The sequence below is a fragment of the Pan paniscus genome, chromosome 3, assembly GCF_029289425.2.
Source record: "Pan paniscus chromosome 3, NHGRI_mPanPan1-v2.0_pri, whole genome shotgun sequence".
Lineage (NCBI taxonomy): Eukaryota > Metazoa > Chordata > Mammalia > Primates > Hominidae > Pan > Pan paniscus.
Genome location: NC_073252.2, coordinates 42,579,840 through 42,602,969, shown reverse-complemented (window position 1 = coordinate 42,602,969; position 23,130 = coordinate 42,579,840). Strand labels below are relative to the sequence as shown.

The 23,130-nt window shown below is 40.3% G+C and overlaps 2 protein-coding genes across 5 annotated transcripts in view; one reads left to right on the top strand and one right to left on the bottom strand.

The window, feature by feature from the left end:
* ATP8A1 (ATPase phospholipid transporting 8A1) overlaps window positions 1-11,320 on the top strand; it is a 252,519-nt gene extending 241,199 nt beyond the window's left edge. For all 4 annotated transcript variants that reach the window (XM_034958523.3, XM_003832229.4, XM_003832230.4 and 1 more), the window contains 2 exons: window positions 4,972-5,063; window positions 6,678-11,320. In XM_034958523.3, coding sequence (XP_034814414.2) covers window positions 4,972-5,063; window positions 6,678-6,775 — 190 coding nt within the window. In that variant the 3' untranslated portion in view covers window positions 6,776-11,320. The remainder of the gene's footprint in view (window positions 1-4,971; window positions 5,064-6,677) is intronic.
* Window positions 11,321-17,222: 5,902 nt separating this feature from the next.
* On the bottom strand, window positions 17,223-22,501 carry SHISA3 (shisa family member 3). The gene is made up of 2 exons (XM_003832231.5): window positions 21,365-22,501; window positions 17,223-18,687 (listed from the first exon to the last, which is right to left on the bottom strand). Exons 1-2 carry the CDS (start codon window positions 21,639-21,641, stop codon window positions 18,248-18,250), a joined length of 717 nt encoding a protein of 238 aa, XP_003832279.2. The 5' UTR covers window positions 21,642-22,501; the 3' UTR covers window positions 17,223-18,247.
* Between the last annotated feature and the right edge of the window lie 629 nt (window positions 22,502-23,130).

Sequence of the window (23,130 nt, the reverse complement as noted above, 5' to 3'; positions counted from 1 at the left end):
TTCTTGTGAATTCTAATGATAGCAGACTTTCTTTGGTTCCAAAACACCATGTTATTTTATATCTTCCAGTCTTTGCATTTGCTCTTCCCCTGTTTGGGAGCCAGTACCCTTCTTACAGACTAGGCACTCCAATTCCCAGCTTTCCAAACCCAATGTAGATTCAATTTTTTCAGCTGTTTGCATTCACAATATATAATTCCTAGCCTACTATCTCTGTACTATTATACTCTGTTTATACTCTGTATAAACTTCTATAGGTACACTGATCGCATTGCATTATAAAGTATTAGTTTACTCTATGTATGTTTTTATTTTCCCCCTACTAGATTGAGCTTCTAGAGAGGCCCATGTCTTAGTCATAGCTGCAATGCAACACCTGGTACAGCACCAGGAACTTAGTAGCACTCAGTAAATACTTGTTGAGTGGATGAACGGAATAGTTAAGAGAATAAACTAAAGAATGGATGAAAGAAAGAGTGGGCGAAAGGATTGCTGAGTAGGAGAAAGGACTGTTGAATTGATGGTTGACCTGTGGGCTGTGAAACAGAAATCTGATTCATAAAAACATAGAATTGTATAATTTGTACTTCCCAAACTAGGTAATATCCAAAGCAACCATCATTTACTTTTTTGTCATACAATGATGCAGTTCTTAAGAAAGATCTTGTGAGTTGATCATCCCCAATTTTTTTTAATCTTCAGTAAGTATGACTATTAAACTCAAGTTGTGTATAAAATGCAAATGTCAGAAAAACAAATTGTAAGCACTTAAGGAAGATTAATATTTACAATAATTTCTCATCTTTGTTCATTTTCAGAAAAAATCATCTTAGTTAAAACAGCCATTTTTAGTGGAAATAGTATGCCACCTACCATATTACCCTGCAAATTAGATTCATTTTATTACATTTTAGGGGAAAAATATGTTTAATCAATCTAAGTATGTTCTAAATACGCATGCTTTTGAGCCATGGGTTATGGTAGAAATAAATGCAAGTCTACAATGATGAGAGAATAACCTAAACCTTACTCCTGAAGGTTTAAAATAACCCAAACCTTGCTGCCTCATGACTTCTACCAAAGTCCATGTGAGGAGCTGAGTTCTTAAGAACTGAGGAAAAACCGTCCACTGGAGAAAAATAAAATGGAAATTGTACTTTAAAAAAAAAGTAAAATAACCCAAATCTTAGTCCTGAACATTTAAACCTTATCCAAAAGTTTACAGTAAGAAATGATGGACACTGTGGGCTCATTGGAGGCAGGACAATTATTTTTGGATATCATTGGAGTATGTGTGAAGCAATGCATTTCATAGACAGGCAAATACAATAATGAGACTCATAATTCTTTTTTATTTCTCACTGTAGATATTAGCCAGCATATCATCATTGGCCATTACTAAATAGAATTTTAGCCTAGGATCTTCAGGTCAGTCCTCACTGATTTGCCTGGCACTACCGTTTGGCCATTGTTTACAGCTTTTGCATGCAGGGAGAGTAGGGAATATGAGGTGTCAGAGAACTCGGTGGTGTAGATGGTGACAGTGCTCTCTCTAACCTTTCTGATGTATTGTTCATCTTAATGAAAAGCAGTTTTAACATTGCTCCAGAACTAGTAGAAAGGAAATTTTATTTCTCAGTGTTCACACTCGATTTTATATCAGTATGACTTAAATACTTTGGTGGGGATTGAGGACACAGGGATCTGTCAAATGTTTCCTTCAGCCTTCTCTCATCACTGTGGTAATGGTTCTGTCCAACATTCAGAAAGAAAAGTGACAGAACACTGAAATGTTTTCAGCTCCAGGGCAGAGATAGGCCTGTTATATTCATTGTTTGTTTCTCCGCCACCACAGCTACTCTAGTGTAGGACAGCTATCGCATGCTATACATTAAACATTCCATGAATAGATAGTTACGTACTTTTTGGAGATTTATTTTAATGAGTCAACCTAAATAGCTTACCAACCCAATATGTAGACAAATGCAAATTTATTCCTCTTCAAGTTTCCCACTGAAAATTCCTTAAGACAACACGTTCCAACACATTCCAGAACCGTGAATTGTTTTTACCAACACTGACATTTTTTAGTATTTGAAATATTATTTTAAACATGTTATCTTTATATTCACCTCCACCAAATGTTTAAATTGCAACATTTTGGTGGGTTTGGAAATAAGGTAACAATATTTAGTAGTAGTTGTGTGATTGCATTAAACAAACTCAAAATTTACATAGCTTGGTATGTAAATGAAAGACTATAAGAGACTACGTAAAACTGCTAGTCAAGAGTTGTGAATAAAATGTGGTTTTAGTGAGAAGGTATCTTTAGTGTTTTTTTTTTTTTTTGTCTTTTCACACTGTTAAGCTGTTCCACTAAAACTGAACTTTTAATATATCTATTAGTGTTAGCATAAATATATTTTATAATGTGCCTTAATAGTAGTATCAGTATCTATAAACATTGATGGCCCAGAATTGCATAGATGTTGAAATGAGTAGTTCCCCAAAGGTATAAGATAAGACTAGAGAAATACAACTCATCATCACTTATTTATTTAGCAACCTCCTGTGAATGGCATTTATATTCTGAAGGAGGGACTCTGCTCTACAGGACTAAAGCAAGAAGTTCAAAATAGCTAAGGAAAAACAAAACAACAAAAATCTAGTCATTTTCTTAGTAAAGAGGTAGAATGAGAACATTATAAACTAAAACCCATGTGCGGCCACACACATCTCACCTTGCGCTTATGTTGACTAGAAACCAAGGCATCAAAAATACTCCTTACAAAGTACCTTTTGTTTGGTGATGATCTCTGTTCTAGTTGATTTTTTATAATAAATTCTCAGCATCTTGGGGGTAAAGGTGGGAGGGCCCAGCATTTGTTGAGTGCTTCCTAAGTGTCAGTCATTGTGCTGACAGCTCCCTGCATCCTCACAGTCTGCCTGAGAGTTAAGTACTGCCCTCCTGATATATAGGAGATGACAGAGAAAAGCTTGCCTGTGGTGACCCAGCTAATAAGCGGCCAACGCAAAATTAAACCAAAGCCCTACTCCAGAGCCCATGATCTTTCCTGAGTAATGTGCTTCTTTCTTAAGAAAGAGACTTTCTTACTGCTTTGTTTTAATGCTGTACGTTAACTTGATATAAAAGAAGAGCTAATGAGAGCCTTTATATGAACTGTACAAAACGGAATTATGTTACCTTATGTATTTCAGTTGCTGTAATATGAAAGACTAAATTCTCATGTCTGCCTTCTTACCACTTTAATATTGTAATATTAAAGTATTATGCATTTAGGAAGGCCAGCCTGAAACCTGGAAAATGTCTTTTGGGAAGAAGATGCTGCATAATGATACATTGCCATCCTCTAGTCTCCCGTAGTCATTTCGGTTTGAAACACCAAAGACTTTCCAGCACCCCATCCACAAGGCTCTGCTAAGGAAATCAGACCACCTGCTGCTAAAGCTGCGACTTCCTCAAAGCAGTTACATATTTTAGTGTCCCTCAGGGTCCATGGGTCTGTAATGCTAGATCATTTAAAGAGTAGAGTAAGAAAGCAACTCTGTAAAAATGGCCATTTCTCATTTCTCATATCTGTTTATTTCACTGACAGAAACAAGTTTTACAACTATTTGCAGAACTGCTGGAGTTTTAGATTAATTAGTTTTCTTGGCTTCATGTAGCTAATTTCCAATGACAATAAAATATGTCCAATAATACCAGTTAACCTCCCTAGACTTTAAAATATATATGTGGAAGATTACTACAAATGTTAACATTTCTAAATATTTTTTCTTCGGTTTTTGCCTAAATGTTTGCATAATTCATTTACACAGTGAGTTCATTTTGCAGAGGATCCTTTTTTTGTATATGATATTGTTTCATTTCAGGGTCTTAGAAAAATTGGCAAAATACAGAACTAACATAACACAGCAATTTAACTAAAGCTTTTATAGTGGGAAAAACACAAGATGGAAATTTTTCAGCTGAATCAGTTCCAGTTATTAAAATTGCATAAACATTTGCTGCAACACATATGGATTACTTATTTGTTTCTCATGCCTATTATGTTCTTTAATATCAAAACAAAATTTTATAAAACAATGAAGAAATGGCATGATTTGGAAGATGGATGATGTCTATAAGTACATTTCAGAATTATTACTCAACTTCATGTATTCAACAAATATTTGAGTTTCTACTGTGTGAGACACTGTTTTACGGGAAGTTGGGGGAGAAGATGCCTTATTTTTTACAATGTGCTTTTAGAAGTTACATAATTATCTGGATTTGTATCTGAGGAGACAACTATTCTAAACACTTACTGAAAAGTACTTTCCTTGTTATTTCACCTACCATAATTATTTTTCTGAAAATAGTTTATTTTAAAATAAAATTAAGGAACACATGTCATACCATATTAGTGGTAGTGAACTTCTAGTTAAAAAGTCTATGAAATGTCGTCTTTGTGTAATGTTAGTTAATATTTACTTTAATATTTTTAACTAAAAAATATTTTATACCAAAACGTGCCAAATTTGAAAAAAATAGTAATAACTAATTTTTTATTCTAAAAATTGCCATGCTTAGAATATATGTAGTCAGTTTTTAAAAGTGAATAACACTACTGATGTTTTGTATTTTTTTATTTTAATTGTGTTCTACTGGCTCTGTGTTGCCATTTGACTTAAATATAACTGAGTGGGGGGTGGTGAGGAGATCCTACTTTTTACTGGGAGAAGGATTATTGGGGACCAAACTCCTTAGGGAGAAAATGGCCTCAAAAGTCTGTCTAAATACTTGAAATTTCATTCGCTATCTGAGAAAATGTGTAAAAAGAATCACTAGGCTACGGATTTCTCAAGCAGTCTTTTGTTTAAGTCTAACTCTCTTTGGTGGTCCTGTGGGCACACTGGGGTCTCTGCTGAGTTGATAATTCATTTCACACATTTGCACCTGCTCTACAGCCTGACCGAGAAGGCGCAACTGCTCAAGAACGTCTTTAAGAAGAACCACGTGAACTTGTACCGCTCTGAATCCTTGCAACAAAACCTGCTCCGTGAGTATTTGAGTTTCTTATTTTTAAATAAATTATCTGCCATTGCTGTATCATAGCATTTATACAGTATCCTGACTTTAGGGATATTTATTTAAAACTAATGTCTAAAACAAGTTTTGCATATTTGTAACCTGTAAATAACAGAAAATCCATTGGTCAGAACCATTTCACTTTCAACAGAAGAGATAGTTAATTTTAAAATCTTGCTGTTTCACTTAAAGAAAAACAGTATTTCCACATTCCTTGCTTCCTCAAATCTTTTTCTTTAAAGCCAGTAAATCTTAATTCTTAAAAGCTGCCCCTGTCTTGTTATCTTTTCTACTTGAATAACTTTGCAAGAGCCTTTCAGCTTTCATACAACACAAGGAAGCATATATTTTCCCCTTCAGAAATATTTATGAATATTTAGAGTTGTAAGACATTATTAGATATTGTGCCCTCTTAACATTTCAAGATCTAAAAAAGAATATAAAATGTAAAGCCCTGTAGTAAATGTATTTGTGTGAGTAATATATCTTTTGTTTCATGTTGTTTCCACTTATAATTTATTTTCACTTACGTATACTCATGTCTAATGCTTTTGCTCTTTATACTTCAAGAGGCCTTTTCTAAAGATGTGATCCCCTTGGGGGTCATTCCTTATGCCCATGCCATGTCGGGGCGTGAGTGAGTTTATTTGTGATGCTGAGAGCCAAGGGGAATGTCCTCTGAAGGAAGGAGACCACTTGCCACCATGAGCAGCTATTTGTGTTTATCTCCTCCTCCTCGCCTTTTTAAATTGACAAACAATAATTGTCTATATTTATGGAGTACAAGGTGATGTTTTGATGTACAGTTGGCCCTTTCTATCAGTGGGTTCCACATCTGTGGATTCAACCCGCTGTGAGTCAAGTATATTCAAGGGGGAAAAAAAAAATTCACAAAATTCCTAAAAGCAAAACTTGAACTTGCCATGGACGAAATACTACATTGAATCCACTAGAATGAACTGATGTGAGGGCATTGTATTAAGTATTATAAGTAATCTAGAAATGATTTTAAGTCTACGAGAGAATGTGTGTAGGTTATATGCAAATACTGTGCCATTTTATATAAAGGATTTAAGCATCCGTGGATTTTGATATTTAAGGGGGTCCCTGAAGCCATTCCCACAGATACCAAGGGACTGTATATGGTGGGATGGTTGAATCAATTACATTATTCACCACCTCACCTACATATCACTTTTCCTTTCCTCTCATCCACCTGACCTATGTGGAAATATGTGAGCCCACTTGACTCAACTCCCTCACCCCCTCCAGAATTGGGGAAGCAAAAATTAGAAGAATTGGAGTTGACTTACGGGACAGAGGATTTAGGGGAATTGAGGGTGCCTACTCAGTCTTCTAGAGAGAATAATTCCTAGAATCTAAACTGGCAACCTAAGATCATCCCACTCTTTATTTTGAAGTTAAGTCTGTATCTTTTCTAGGCATTAAAAATCAGTGTCTCCATGCTTTTGAATGTGAGAAGGCTGCATTTGTTCCCCAGGCTAGAAAATGAATACCCAAAAGTCAGAATAACGGTGGTTTCCAGTGCCTTTGTGAGAATTTCTGTTTTATCATTAACCTGCAGATGGGTATGCGTTCTCTCAAGATGAAAATGGAATCGTTTCACAGTCTGAAGTGATAAGAGCATATGATACCACGAAACAGAGGCCCGATGAATGGTGATGGGGAGAGCCTGAAAGGCAGGCTCTGTTACCTCTCTAAGGAGAGCTACCAGGTGGTCACCGCAGTCTGCTAACCAATTCCAGTCTGGTCCATGAAGAGGAAAGGTGGATCTGAGCTCATCTCGCTGGTGGACATTCAGATTCATGTATATTATAGACATAAGCACTGTGCAACTGTACTGTAACACCATCTCTTTTGGATTTTTTTAAGGTATTTGCTAAGTCTTTGTAAACGGAAATTGAAAATGACCTGGTATCTTGCCAGAGGGCTTTCTTAAACGGAGAATAAGTCAGTATTCTTATGCCATTACTGTGGGGCTGTAACTGACTGTCAATTTATTGGCTGTACCACAAGGTAACCAACCATTAAAAAACTCTAAATGATATTTAGTTAAAGGGACTCTTGGTATCCAGACTTAGATTTCAGGATATGCTGAAACAAACCAGCATTCTTAAGGAACTGACTCACCTTCCTGAGCAAAACTTCTAAACAAGCATTTGTGTCCAAAATTGTCTTGATAAATGTTTGCCAAAGAGGTTCAGTAAGTGTTTTTCTAGTTCAGTAGTCATATGCCCAGAAATGTAAGAGAAAGTTTACTTCCAGTTCCGCTGTAAGATCTGCATGCCTGACTTTCCAAATGTAAGAGTGATTTACAAAAATGAATATTTCAAGGCATTTGCTACTAAAATCGGTGATGTTGCACCTTTGGCCTTACAAATGCTTCTTTGTTGTTTGTCGTGTTTATTTGTTAGAGGACACACGTGTTAATGTGACTCTGTTGTTATGACACTGATTTTTCAAACTATGTATGTTTCAGGTATTTCTGATGAAGTTTCATCATCATTTAGATTTTTCTAAAAATCTGGCTAATGCAGTAGATTGAGTGATGTCATTTTGTCTTAAAGTTTTTCCTCTTAAGAAACATATGCTACGTATTTACGTGGGATTTCCAAAGCTTCTGTTGCAATATTTGGAATAACATGTCAGATAAATGCATGGGCTTTTGTCCTGTGTTCCAGTTCCCACTAGAGATGCCTGCTGTCTTGTGTAGCACACCCAGTGTTATGGTGACTGCCCCCTATACTGAAGACTGAAAATTATTTCACAGTTCACTCATCAAATAGTTCCCAAAATTCGTCACATGCTGCTTATTGGGACAAATAAGTAGTACATTTTCCCCATTTAAAAAATGCGGATTTTACTCAGGCCGGTAACTTTACAGTCAAAAGACACGTTCATCATGAGTAGCTTTTGTTAGTATGTTTTAAAATGTATCTTCAGTTCAATTATTTTCAGCATTTACAAGACATCCGAAAATGGCTATTTTGCTACCAACAGTAAATGAAGGGGCTGTTTAAAAACCACAACCAGTTTTCTACACTATTTTTTAAATAATACTTTCATTTGAAAAAAAGGAATTAGTTTTCAGATACACTTCAGAGATTGAAGCAAACTATTTGCCTTTTACTCAAAAGCCTGCTTGCCTTTACATGGACTTACCAGCAAAATAGGTAGAACTTTCTCTTTTAAAAAAAGTCAACTAGAATTGAGAAGAGGTGATTTTTTTTCAGATCGCTTCTTGAGTTTAATATTTTCACATTCTTTTCACCCTTTTTCTCAATCTAGATTTAAAATTAGGATATATGTCATTTCCTTGTCTGTATTTGTAGCTCCTTAGTTACCAGTATGCCTCTCCATTTTCTACAAATAAGAGGTTATAACACATATACATAATTCTAACCTTAAGGGAACACACGTTTACATACTTTACTTCCCAAGCCCTTCCTGTTTGGGGTACAGATTGAGAGAGTCATGAATCAACACATCTAGCAAGACCACAGGTGTAAGAGTCTAAGATCGTCTTCAAAATTCTGAAGTCCCAGTCTTTACCTGTCCAATGAATGAATATTCAGAGCAGCTTTTCCTGGGCTTCCCAGTGGTGATAGCTGAGGTCAAACCACAAAAAATAAGAAAGCAAGAGTGAAATGCACCCCTCCAGAGAAACACTTTGTAGTGTTTAATTCTGTTAATAGAGAAGAGCTGCTTCTGTTTGCGCTCACTTCATCAGTGGCACCCTTCTGCAGAATTTTAATATAAAAACATTATGGATATAATAGAACTGGATTTTCTGACTTAAAAATGTAAGTTTTATTTTAATCTTGAAACGTGGATTGTTTCTGTGGAGCTCTTAAACATGAGAAGAATACTTACGGTTGATAATGTGTAACATGATCTGAAATGTGACTAATTTGAGCCTCTTTGTCCCATCGTCCTGTTTTTGAATTATTGACGTTGTCAGTCTCTTTGCTTCCTGGGTGAGACTTGGGGTTTGAGGGACAGGGAATGACCTTCTTGGTGAAACTTAAAATATAACATTGCAATTGCAGTGACTTTACAGTGTTAAATTAGAGAAAATAGTCTGATTTTTTTAAACCTTCCTTAACCTGGAGAAAAGTCACATGGTTTTACCAGGATTGAAATAAACAGTCAATGTGACGTTTAACATGTGTTTTTTTGAAATAAAGGGCACGTACTCTTCAATTAAAAAGTTCCTTATAGGGACTCTGGCAAATGCTAACACAGTTGCTTTACAATGTTTACAATTCAGAAAATACGACTTATAATAGAAAATCCTCATTCATTTAGCATTGAAAAGCTGGAAGTTGCTTCTTTAATGTTGAATAGTATACAGTAGTATTGAGCATGGACTTTCTAAATGTTTTATATATACATATAAAAATATATTGGTGTCTCACACCCAGAAAGATGTTATATTGTAGATATTATTAGGAAAACAGTGTTTCTCAGGAACGTTGTAAATTTTAAATGATATATGTACTTCCCGTCCTCCCACCTCCACTCTGTGCTCTAATGTGACACTGCTTCAGCAGTGTTGCTAAGTTAATGGAAAACTTTTTCTAATCAAGTCAGGTGAATGTGTATTCTGCTAAATAATGTTAGCCATTTACATGAATTGTATGGTCATTAAATGGAATCAGTGATTCCTCTTTAATTTCCAGAGGGGAAATGAATTATGGAAATCAGTCAGCATTCTGATCATTAAATTTTATACTTTAATTTTGCCGTTCAGCATTCTAAATATCCAATGTGAAAGTCACATGATAATTTGTTTTGCATTGCGTGCACTGTACAACACTTACAACTTGTCATTTAAAATGTTTTTTCGGGAAATGAATGCTAGTCAGAAAGTAATAGATTGTATTATTCATAGTTTTAAAATTATGACAATGTCATAATTACTACAAAGCTAAATAATCGTGTTTATTTTTGTGCAGTTGCCCTTTGATAGTTCCTGGTTTTCAAACCTATTAAGTGTATAATCTTACAAATAGTCATCTACAAAATTTATGGAGAAAGTGCCCAGCCCATTCACATCACATGGACCAGGAATTCTTTTTGTAAATGACTTAAGGTGTAATACCATGCAGTTCAGTGCCTAATAAATGCTTTTTAATGATGAACATTTCTATAATGACTCGTAAGATACCATAGTCTGATTTTTCTCACATTAAAATAACTGAAGTCACTTGTGTAATGTTATTATACTTTGCTGCATTTTAATTAACCTTCAACAGCTATTAAAGTGGAATGTAAGTTAAATTTTGAAGGAAGGGAAATAAATGTTTTCCATATTTCGTCTTGATTTACTTTCTGTATGAGAACAGCTGTGTTTTTGATAGGTTTATGGTTTGCATGAATTCATATTTAAAGTGATCCAGGCCAATGCATGGCTATTGCTGTAAATCTTGATGTTTATTTCTGCCTTGTAAAGTTCTATCACGGCCTACCTGGAATTTAAAATTCAGTAGACAAATTAATTGGTCCTCTGCACAACTTTTTTAATAAGTAGATTATTTTACAAAGAAATTTGAACAAATTTAATTGAATCTTTTGTTTAGCTTGCCTCTAAGAACTTTTCTTAATAAAGCTCCCAAAACTTCTCAGTAAATAAATCTCCCTTAAGTAGGAAAACTAGATTTCATATTTGCTTACTTTGAATTAACAGCAACTTTCCACAGGTAAATCTGTTCTTGCAAAGATGTGAGCAGAATAGTTAAAAATAATATTTTTATGTTTCATGGTTCTAAATGGAAGCCATAAATGCAGTAAATACTATCTGTTGTTTAACTACTTTAATCGTCATTTTTTACATTTTCAAGTTTATTAGGTTAAGAAAAACAGGGCAGCCTTGGAAGGCAGCTACTACAGAAAACTGCAGTTTTGCATTAAAGATAAAGTAGTATTTTCAGCTCCCTGAAAAACCATTCCTGCTGAAACTGCTGTAGAAATTGTGAAGCTGCATGAGTGGAGAGTATTGAATCTGTGGTTATAGTAGTTTTCTCAGGTTTGTTTATCTTGATGTTTGATGCACTGTGTTTTATAGTTATTAAAATTGAGTAATATTATTTCTATGCAGTGTTATGTGTCATTGGCCTTTTGTGAATGTGCATGTTTTAAACTGCAAATTTTAAACATTTTGTCCTCTGTTATTAAAAATGAAATAAACTTTACCATTACTTAAAATTGTTGAAGTTTTGATTGCTAGTTCTAGAAATTATATTGCTTTCTAAAACCTTCAAATCCAGCAGTAACTAGTCTGAGAAGGTGTATCCCAGTGATTTATAAAATATCCCTTCATTTTAATCCAGCTAAATAAAACATGAAATGGAGTGTATTAACTCTAGTTTGGTAAGATGGGTAGTTTTTATAATTAGCAGAATTTTTTAATAAAATTACTGTGTTTTGTCACTTCAGTACGAAAAGCCTCCCAGGATTGTCCCTGTTGCATATTTAAATCAGCTTGCACATAAACAGCTAATTCATGGTTTCAACCTTTTATGTTGGATGAATTTGTTTTCTAAACCAACTAAACTGTTCTAAGTTCATGAGAAAGTGCTCAAGTTTAGCCAATAACATTTGAAGGCAGTAACCAGAAAATAATAAAATTGAGCACATGAGACAAAAGTATAGACAGCATCAGAAATGAGAACAATCACTTCAGCAAAAATAAGTGTCCTTTGGTAAAAGAGAAACAACTGAAGATACAATTAGGTAAATTACTGGAATAGGATTAGTTCTCAAAGAGGCGCTGGAGAGGCAATTTGAGGAGCATCTGATTTTATTAGACTGAGACCATGCGTGCTTACCTGCCTGGAGCCCCATGTCCTCTCCCACAGTCTTCCCAGGGACGACAATTGGGTGGGGACCTCCATGCAAAACCACAGCAAAACAGTTCATGGATATGTTACCTCTGAATTCTATCAAATAATTTTCACATTCAACTCCATTCTCCTTAAAATAAGCCCGTGCTTCCACTGACCTGTATTTTAAGATGCCTTCTAATACTACCATAAGCAAAAAGCAAACTGGAAATACATTTCCATAAATTCAATATGTCATCTCCATTTAAATTTTGTTTTTATATGCATAGGGCGTCTCTAAAGTTTTCAGTAACACAGAACTGCCTCACTTTAATGAAGAAAGGTCTTCCTAACCTGGATAATTTCATGAATAGGCTAATAAAATTTGTTGGAAAATATGAAATACCTCTTGCCATTCAGTTTTTATTACTTTCAAGTCATGAAACTAGCAATTTAAATAAGGATTTCCTGTCAGAATAATTTCATTAACTACTGTTTAATTGCAATTTTAAAATAGCCATGTACATACAAAAATATGTTAACAGTGTGTTCCCTTAATAGTTTAACATGCCTGTAAATTATTAGTTTTCCTGAACATATACTAAATAAATATTTTAGATTATGCAAAGGTAAAATGATCCCAACCCAGTGAAATTTGTCAAATTCCTGGTTGTGACTGTATCTACTTTCAGGAAGTTTTTTGATTATCTCAGTTTAGAAAATTTCCTATGGATTCAAGTCAACCTGGTAAATTCTCCACCATGAGAAGTAGCTAATAACAACAAAAATAAAACAGGTGGGGAAAATAAGGAATTATCCATTTGGACAAGTGTACAATCTGTTCACTTTGGAACATAACCATTTTAAAGCAAATTTACTATGTCAAATGTGCTTTTTTTTGGTTAGAAAAGCACATTTATTTTAAAATAAATTTGTCTCGAAGGAACAGTTATTTGTTTGTTTGTTTCTAAGACGGAGTCTCACTGTGACACACAGGCTGGAGTGCAATGGCACGATCTCAGTTCACTGCAACCTCGGCTTCCCAGGTTCAAGCGATTCCCCTGCCTCAGCCTCCCAAGTAGCTGGGATTACAGGCGCCTGCCACCACACCTGGCTACGAATGTGCTCTCTAAAGCAGATGATGAAAGAAAGGTACAGACCATGAGTACCCAACAGGATGAGATGATACCCTATTCCAGACGAGCAGGAAGTTGGCCAAGTATCAAAGGGGCCCATGGGTTATCAAGGACTTACTTGATCAAACTGTAGGACCATTTTCTCTGTTCCCTACCCCTAATCAACAGTGATATCTGCCCTCCCGCAGTACTTAGCCTTTCATTTTTATTCTAAAGTATTTCATCTGCTTTCTGTTATTTATCCTTACTACACAGCTTTCTGCCCACTAGAATGCAAGTGACCTGAGATAGTGTCTGTAACTTCTTACTTCTCAAGGCAACCATAAGCAAAAAGGTAGTACTAATGTCTCTATTTTACAAATGAGAAGACTGAGACACAGTGAATTTAAGTGGCCCAAAGTCACTCCACTTTTAAGTGACAGAGCCAGAAAACTAACCCAAGCATTACAGCTTCAAAATCCATGCTCAATCACCCTCTGGAATCCCATTTCTCATGTGTAAAGGGAGAAATATTTATCATCTAGTGTTTTTATTCATGCTTTATTTTATTCCACATTTTCATAATGCAGCATAAGCTCTCCTTGACTTACAATCCCCTGATATCAATAGGATATGTATAATATGATGCAATTGATCACTATTTCCCCAATAGATTTTCTGAAAAGTACATTGGATATTTTTGTTTTCCTCACATAATTAGACCTCCTAGGTCTAATGTCACACAGAATGTAGAATTTCCAAGTAGACCACCTGGGTTCAGATCTGTCCCCTATGGTATTATCTGTCCTTGGGCACAGTGTTTAACCTTCTCGCCTTGATTTCTTCATCTGCAGGATAGGCATGATGATAATCCCTTCTTCAGGGTTGTGAAGATTCGGTGATACAATTCATAAAGCACTTGGGACACATGGCGCTTAATAAATGTTATCCATTATTGGCATAACGACCTTTCAAAATGCAGAACTTCTATTTTTCACAATAATCGTGGCATGAGGATGTTGGATTCAAATTCTTTCTGAAAGTAACAAAATCAGACAGGTTTCCCCTGTATTTTGGTGGTTTAGCAGATTGTGATGAGCAGCTCCTTGGAAATTCCAAAAGATTTTATTTGACCTTTGCAGCCTAACCTTTCTAAAATGGAGATATGATCCCATCCCCTCCCGTGTAAAATCCTTCCAGACTCCCTCTTGCATTTGACATCTATTCAAATACCATGGTGTTCAAGATCTCTAATCTGCCCCCGCTTCTCTCTCCAGCCTCACTCTTCTCCTGGATTCTTTTTTTGTTCGTTTGTTTTTGTTTTTGAGACGGAGTCTCGCTCTGTCGCCCAGGCTGGAGTGCAGTGATGCAATCTCAGCTCACTGTAAGCTCTGCCTCCCGGGTTCATGCCATTCTCCTGCCTCAGCCTCCCGAGTAGCTAGGACTACAGGCGCGCCCACCACACCCGGCTAATTTTTTCTATTTTAGTAGAGACGAGGTTTCACCATGTTGGCCAGGATGGTCTCAGTCTCCTGACCTCATGATCCACCCACCTCTGCCTCCCAAAGTGCGGGGATTACAGGCATGAGCCACAGTGCCTGGCCTTCTTCTGGGTTCTTAAATGTTCCTTGTTCTTTCAGGCTCATGGGTGGGTGCTTCTGTGCCTCTCTATGAATTCTTTACTCTGCCTGATATATTTTTTCCCTTATTTCCAGCCGCCTTCTCTTTCTTTCTCTGCCCTGCCTTCTTCATTCAAGTTCTACATGTCTTTCAAGGCTCAGGTCCAATGTCAGCACCTCCAGGATGAACAGTGTCCTTTGTAAGTGCTGCCAGGGTATCCTGCACTCCCCTGTAATCGCAGTTACCACAAAGAGCAGAAAAAGATAACATGCTTCTTTTATAAAGCATCTATAACATTTTATCACAAGTATTTGTCTTTGTCATGATGCTGGGGGCTCCCTGAGTTGGAAGTGCATTTTAATCACCTTTTATTCATCTCACTCAGCACCTGACCCATAAGTGGTGTTCAGCAAAGAATTGTTGAATGGGACAATATCTAGAAATCTGCCACAGGATAGGCTTTTTAACCTAAAATTGTGAATAATGATACCAGCTACATGGCTTCCAGAGAGAAGGTCAAAGGCATGTACTGCATATCAATAATTACTTCGTGATATGATTTGATCTAGTATCACTGAATGCCATATTGCAATGAGGTACACAACATCTCTCTAATTTTAAACAATTTATGGCCAGTTAAATTGACTGGGGCAGCCTGCTCAGGAAGGGAAATTTGCAGATGTGAACTGTCTATGAATTCCTTAGCATTAACTTGTCTAAGGGACATAAACTGTTCTCCAAAGGGATGACAAATAAAAGTACAGCTACTAGAGAAATCTGGCAACTAGATGGTATTCAGTGGGGACAGTTCCACCCTCTAGGGGACGTGGTAGAATTGCATGGGGGAATCTTCGGCATTAGAGTGTTGGGGCGGAGGTGGATGTGCTACTGGCATTCACTGAGGGGGACTCAGTTGTAACCAAGATCCTACAATGCATGGAAGCAGCCCGCACAACAAAAAAGACTTGATGTCCATCGGCATGACTTTGGAATGTCCACCATTACTACTGGTGAAAAAAAAAACGTAATCCCATTTTAGGTATATTTGTTGCACTGCCTTAGTATACACTGAATTCTTCAGATATACAGCCACTGTGCAAATCAAAGGATGATCAAACTTTGCTGGGAAAAATCACATTAACGACATCAGTGCAATTGTGTTTATTTGAGTTGCCAGAATTACCAACTGCATCCGTCTGGATTTGAAGCTGTCACATCATGGTGATTTTGAATAAGGGGTTAGCATCTGTCTTTTTTAAGTCTGCCCAAACCTCTACATTTAGAAATAAGTTACTTCCCTTTCTTTCTTCTATTTACCATTGGGGCATTGTATTGATTTTTAAAAATTATGTGTATAGTGAGTTATCTATAAATTTCATTTTAGGACTCATAAAGGGATGTCACAAAATATTTGTTCTAAGGAGAGCTCATTTTGGGGTCCAACAGGGCTGAGAATCACTGCCTTCGAAACTTAGGCTTATGCTCTTAAAATCTCCGATGAATTTTGTGCACAGAACCATCAAAATCTCAAAGCAGGTCTTCCATTGCTGTTTGGATCTGTTTGTTTATGCATATCAACTCCAGTACAGACTAGCTGCAGGACCTTGGGCAAGTTGCTTCATTCCTTTGTGCCTCAGCTTTCAAATCTTTAAAATAGGAATTGTAACACTTTTCTGTTGGGGTTGTTTAGAGCATAAAATAAGTTAATACATACTAATACTTAATGCTTGGCTCATAATAAGAGCTTTAATAAGGTAACCTTAAAACCATTAAAAGGACCAATATACTACAAACATAAATAAAACTAGTCTAATTGTATAGGAGTGCGCCCAAGAGTATGTGTATAAATGTTCATCCTTTTACATGCAGCTGTTTCTTTCCTTAATTATTTTGAACAATTTGGGATACCTGGAAGTCAGGCCACTTTTAGATACAGGATAAAGCAGGAGACTAGAAGTCAGAGCCCCTCTGCCTTTAGACTGAGCAGAGGCCGAATGTCTTTGAACTTGTTTCCTTAACTAGAAAACAAAGAGACAAGGCCAAACAACTCTCTTAGGACAGAATTCTGCCTCTAACTAATTGTGTTTGGAAACTGAGAGTGACATATGATAGTATGAATTCCTATAAATCTGGGCTTTCAAACCACACCTGCAGGGGCCAGGTAGGTAGCATAGCAAAAATAGATGGGCCAGGTGGGGAGACCAGGCAGGAGGCTGGCAAATGGCAGGTGTCCTGTCTGAAGAGGATTGACCTGACCCCAAGGCAGTGCAGGACCCCTGGTGCCACGTCCTCTATGTCATGAGAAGCCAGAAATCCAGATTCTTATGAGAAAAGTCCTAATGATGAATTCTCTACAGGCCAAACACATCGGAGGGCTGTAGACTGAGACCTCCATAAAAATTCACTTCCTTTGCTGCTTTCACGAGCCCTGATATGGAATTTTTTTTTTAATTTTAAAATATGAAGTATGCGTTAAAAACATTTCCTTTTATTGAATAGCAAAAACATCGCTAAAGAGATAAAATGAATCACATTAAAATTTAAAAAGAGTTCATGAAAACATAAAGTATTTTATTTATTCTAATCCAACAAGATATATGCCCAAATATATAGTCATCAGACATAAAATTCAGGGGCACTGGAGATATATATAATATTAGATGATTATACCAATAGCTAGACTTTGAACTCCAGTTATTATTAACATAAAAATTACAGTATGACTACTAAATAATTAGTACAGTCAATGTGGTAAATACATTAAATTACAAATATTTACATTTGTACATAGCTCATTTTACAAATAAATGTTTTAAGCCCCAACTGTCCAACTTTCACTGAAACACTAAATGTTGCTGAACAAAAAGTCTGCAATAAATACTCCCTCCAGTGAGTGGGGGAAATGATTTTACATACACTCTGTGTTACAATGAATGTCTGAGTATATATTTAAAACTTTAAACTCCTCATGTGATTATTGAAACCTTGTATTCTGGAAAAACTCATATTGTAAACAAAATTTAGTTATTTATTTAAAAAGTAAATGTTCTCATTATGCTAATATTATTCATGGTTAGGTTACTCCCGAAATCATAAATAGATTTTTCACTGCCCCCTTAAGTTTACCTAATAGTTAATTTTTTAAGTGAACCTTTGATAATTACAATTAGGTATTTTTCTTTGCTTATTTATGAATATATTCCTATCATAACTCAATGAACAACTTATATGAAAAAGAAACATGTAGCCCTTTTCTAAGCAATATAGCTGAATGTCCAGTAAAACGTTTTTAGCCAGTTTGCAACTTTAAAGTCAAACTGCTGCATATTTTGAATAAAAGTAGCATAAATTGAAATGTAATGATCACATGTTTGCAAAACCAGAAAACAGTTCTCTGGTTTAGCCTTTCTGTGATTGGAGCCAGGAACTTTCAAATTAGAAGGTGCTGTGTTTTCCTAGCATGCTCCTCCATGACACTGATCAAGGGAAATTTTCTCAGAATTGCATGTGGCAATGGCAGCAGGGCTCCACCTGTCTGCCATCTGACTGAGTTGTGGATTCATGGCCTGGGCGTGTCAACTGGAACTGAAGTCTGGACAGCTCTTCCCAGGCAGTGGGGGCTCCTGCTGGAGGGGGTAAGCGAAATACTGGGGTGACACCAGGAAACCAGATGGCTGAGCCAGGTGGATTGAGTGGCTGGTGGTGTATGGCGGGGGCGGTGAGGGCACCAGGCAGCCCGGCTCAGCCCTGGCAAAGGAGAACCTGCGGATGGAGCCGCCTGTGGAGCTGGAGCTCGTGGCTGTGCTGGACTGCCGGGAGGGTGCCCTGGGGCTGGTGGAGGTCAGGATCATGGGCAGGGTCTCTGTCTGATAGCTGCGGAGTGAGAAGCGGATTGGCTGCTGTGAGGGCTCCTTGGGTCTCAAACAGGTGCAACAATAAATAGCCACTACAGAGCCCAGGATGATGAACGCAATGAAGATGGAGCCGACGATGAGAAAGGGGACGTAGACAGGCTCTAAAAGGCAAAAACAGACATAAACAGATGCTCAGATGAGGATCTCCCAGATTCTGAACTCTGCTTGGGCAGCTGAGGGTTGAGAGGTGGGAGACTCAGTTACTATCACTGTTGTCAGCTCAGTTTTTCAGAGCTTGTTAATGGTAACCTCCAAAATGCAATGCAAACCGTGATGATGGAATATTCTCGCTACTCCTAGCAGGGAGGAAGAAAATGGATACCGTAGCCTCTGTTAGCAATTAACCATCATATTGCACATCTGGAAGTCAGAAAAAAAAAACGGAATCTGTTCTCCTGTTCAGGCACTGGAGGGAAAGGCTGAGTTTTAGGGGTTAAAATAATTATAGGTTTAAATGCAGGTTTTAGTAGTTTGATCACGGTGAGCAGTAAGAGATTTGTCCCCTCTCTTAGGCTGGCAATCCATCTCCCATTCAATAATCTCCAGTCTAAGCAAAGAGAGCCAGGCCTATTAAATGAGATTCCCCTCTACACACAGACCCAGGATTTTATGAGAGTCCAGAAAGAACAGTATAAAGAAATTCACAGAGGGCCCCAATCGACTGTGTCTCCTACCATACACCACAAATTGCCAGCTCTGGCTGCTTCTTTCCAGGAAAGATTTGGAATACCCACTCCAGCTGCCGTGCCTCTCAATTCCCATCCAAGCCTGGGAAGTCAGACTGAACTTTAGATAGATCACCAGGCAATTCTTGGTGTCCACGGCCCAGACTTTCTATAAAAGCATCCCTCAAACAGAGCAAACTCCAATTTCCTTCTCTCTCTACAAGGCAGACATAAAATTTCCAAGCCCGGAGGCATCCCCTTGGGCAGTTCTCCAGGTCTCTCCCCTGATAGAGCGGTGCTAAGACGCAGCCTCCAGCTTACAGGTAGAAGAAAGAAAGCCTGCATTGACTAAGTCCCTACTGTGTGCCTGGCTCTTTCTTATTCATTATCTGATTAAAGTCTCTTGGAGACCCTGTGAGATGGACATGATAAGCTCCATTTTCCAGATGTGGAAATACATCAGAGAAGTTTGCGCATTCCCACAGACAGAGCTAGTGAAGGACAGGTAACTATCAATTATTTGTGGGCTACTAGGCATAAGCTCTTCTGTGTCCCTCCCATTCTCCCTTGTTTACTAGCACCAGTGTGCAAGGCAAGGCAAAGGTAAGTAACTACCATTTACTGAGCCCTGCGCTCCAGCATTCATACACTCTCACGTCACCAACAACTTTACTCCTTTGAGAGCAATATGCCCACTTTAGAACTGAGAAGAGGTATCCAGAGCAGTTAAGTAACTTGCCCAAGTTACACCGCCGGCAAGTGACAGAGCCAAGGTCCATCAGGGTTTGCCTGATCCCAGACTCAGTGAGTGTGGAGACTGCCTCTCCCTTCTGCTGTCCTCTGGCATCCGAGCCGAGTAGGGAGCGCAGAGGGAGCCCGTGCTGCAGACTGGGCAATTGCACTTACTCCCAGAGGGCAGCTGGGTCCCCCAGGGTGAGCGAGTGAAGCCGTGGGGAAGAGTCTATATTTTTCTAACAGGCCAGGAGGGCCTAGATTTCCCTACTTTCCGCTGAGCATCTTTTCTCCAGAACTACTTCCAGAATCCTCTAGATTGGAAATGTTGACCCCCAACATTCACCCTCTAGTGGAGCACTAATGGAGGGCAGACTCCCCTGTCCTCTGGGTTATCAGTTTGCGGGGAGGGGCCGTTGGGGAACCCTTAATGATCTCTCCAGCCTCTCTTCCCTTTCCCGGCGACCTTCTCTTGCCGGCTCCAGACCTCGGCTCTCTGGAGTCCTGGGGTGTCAGCCGCTCTCAGCTCCGCCCGCTTCTCCGGTTTCCCTGGCCATAAAACCCTCGCCTCAAGCTCTAAAGCGTTTCCCTGATGTTCCGATTCAGGTGGAAAACTTTTTTTCAAGGTGTAAATTTTCTCTGCTGGGGTCGTGATTTATTCCGCTCTGAAGTGAGCGGAAATTTGACCCGTGTTTTCCGAAGTGAGAATAGGGGGCGGGGAAGCCCCTTCGACCCCTGTTTCTAAATCTCCACCTCGAAGACCTGGGCATTTCTGAAAGGCGTGACAATAGGGGGTGAGCCGGAGAGGGTAATTCGATGCAGAGAATTGAAAGGAAGTCTGCAGAACGGGGCCGTGGCTTAGAAACGCTATCATAAGACAGAAAAAAAAAGTGACTGGGGTTTCTTAGCCCTGAAGGGCTGCAAATGAGCGCGCGACAAGAGTCGCGATTCCCTGCATTCGGCACTTCCCGAAGCTCCCGAAGTGACAAGGGCGAGCAATGGGACACCCTCGGCCCCTCCACCAAAACCCAAGTCTACCCTGGCTTTACCCGCACGACCCTTCTCCCGGGAGCTCCAGCTGTCTTCCCCCCGGCCACCAGGCACAAGCCCCGCGCTCCTCACTGTCCCTGGCAAACTTTCCCTGCGGGCCGACCCGCAGAGACCGCAAGTGGCGGGAAGCGGGACTGCAAATGAATAGAGGACCATGATCTGAAACGCGACCACCCACTCATCCCTTGATTCCCCCACCCGGCCGCGTCCCCGTGGCGCACAGACCCAGGAAGCCGCATAGACCTTCCTGGGTCTGTGCATCCTCCCGCGCACACATGCAGCCGCCGCCGTTAGGCGGGCGGGGATATGTCCCCGAGGGCCCCGCACTTACGCGCAGTGATGCCTGGGTGCTCCAGTTCGCCGCGGTCGTTGGTGCAGCCGCCCTGCTCCAGCCTGGCGTCGGCCGCGGCGCAACAGTAGCGGAGCGCGCAGGAGCCGCAGCAGATGGTAGCGTCCAGCGTGTCGAAGTCCTCTGGGCACTGGAAGCCCTCGTGGTAGTTGCCCTGCACGTCCACCCAGCCGTGGCAGTACTCTCCGGACTGCTGGGCGCCCGCCGGGCCCCAGCGCAGCCAGCCAAGGAGAAGGCAAAGCGCCAGCAGTGCCCTCATCGCCACTGGGCTCCCTGGGCGGCCGGGAGCAGGACGCAGCTGGAAAGCGAAGGGCTGAGCCCGGGCTCAGGGCGCACAGCGATTCCGCCTCCCCAGGGACACGTCGCAAGCTGATGGCCCCGGCGGCCGAAGCCAGTCCTGCGTGGGATAGCAGGGGCCGGGGAGGCGACAGGGGCTGCACTACGAGTTCCGCAGGCCGGGAGTCAGCATGGTGCGCGGGGCGAGTTGGCGAGGGCCCGCGGGAGGCGCCGGCAGAGGCAGTTGCTGGGGCTGTCGCTGCCGCCCTTCGCCCGGCTCATAGCGCTCCCAGCGCGAGGGGCGCGCCAACCCCCCGGCCACCTCCCTCCCCACTCCTCAAGGGAGCCATCGCGCCCGGGGCTGCCAACTCCAGCGCCGCACAGAGTCCCAACCTGTGGCAATCGCCGGGTCCCGAGAGGAGCCGGAGGAAAAGAATTTGTTCCCCACGTGCGAGTACCCCAGACAGGCGGCCGCTCAGTCCCCGCCCCTATCTGTCACAGGAGCAGGAGTCAGCTCCGCCGCGGCCAAGTACAAACGGCCGCGGGGTTGCTGACAGCTCTGCCCGCAAGGCGTCTTTTAAAAAGGAAGAGGGAGGAGGAGACAATGAGGGTTAAGAAAGAGTCCGCCCTCCCGGATCGCGCCTCTGGAGCTAATCACAGCGGGTGCGGCGCGGGCCGAGGGTCCTCTGCGCTTTCTGGTTCGCGCTCCATCCTCCGCCTCTCCCCGGCCACCCCTGCCCATGCCGCTCCCCCAGGACTTGACTCTCAACCTGAGGATATCAGACCCTCCCCTCCCCCGCCGCACACCCCAACTCTCTCACAGCCCGGAAATCTCTGCAGAGTGACGTTGAGGGCTGCCGAATTCCCGCGTTTATCCACGCACGTGGGCGCGCGAGTGGAGACGCTGGATTTACTTTTCAATGGATATAATGCATGAATGCGGTGCAGTCATTGAAGTTTGTCGAATCATCTGTGCCCTGTTGCACAGACTCAGACTCGTTCCTGGGATACCGCTTCTAAAGTTAGTTCAGGACCGAGAACATGGTTTTTACGTGTCGCCAACATGTGCTGAACTTTCCACCTACGTTTCCACTTTTTCTGGGAGGAACGGCACATTTTCACAAGCACACACACACACTCGCACTTTTTCCGCCGGGTGAAGGATTGCCGGTCACCTCTGCCAGCCAAGGCCAGCTCGCAAAACCTCAAAGAGCACGACTTCTCCGTTCACGCCCGCAAAGGAAATAAAGGAGCAAAATTAATGATAATTGAGCAGAACTGAACTTCTGTTCAGGGAAAGAAACACATTTATTTAAATGATGTGTCCCCTGTGGGCTATTTTCAGGGGCACTGCTCCGTTAGCGGCCTAAGTGCCTTATGAAACTGGTGTTATGTGAAACCTGGGCCAAACGCAAGCATTTATTTTGACTGCATCCTGAACTTCCAATCATCGTCTATTGGTATGTGTGAAT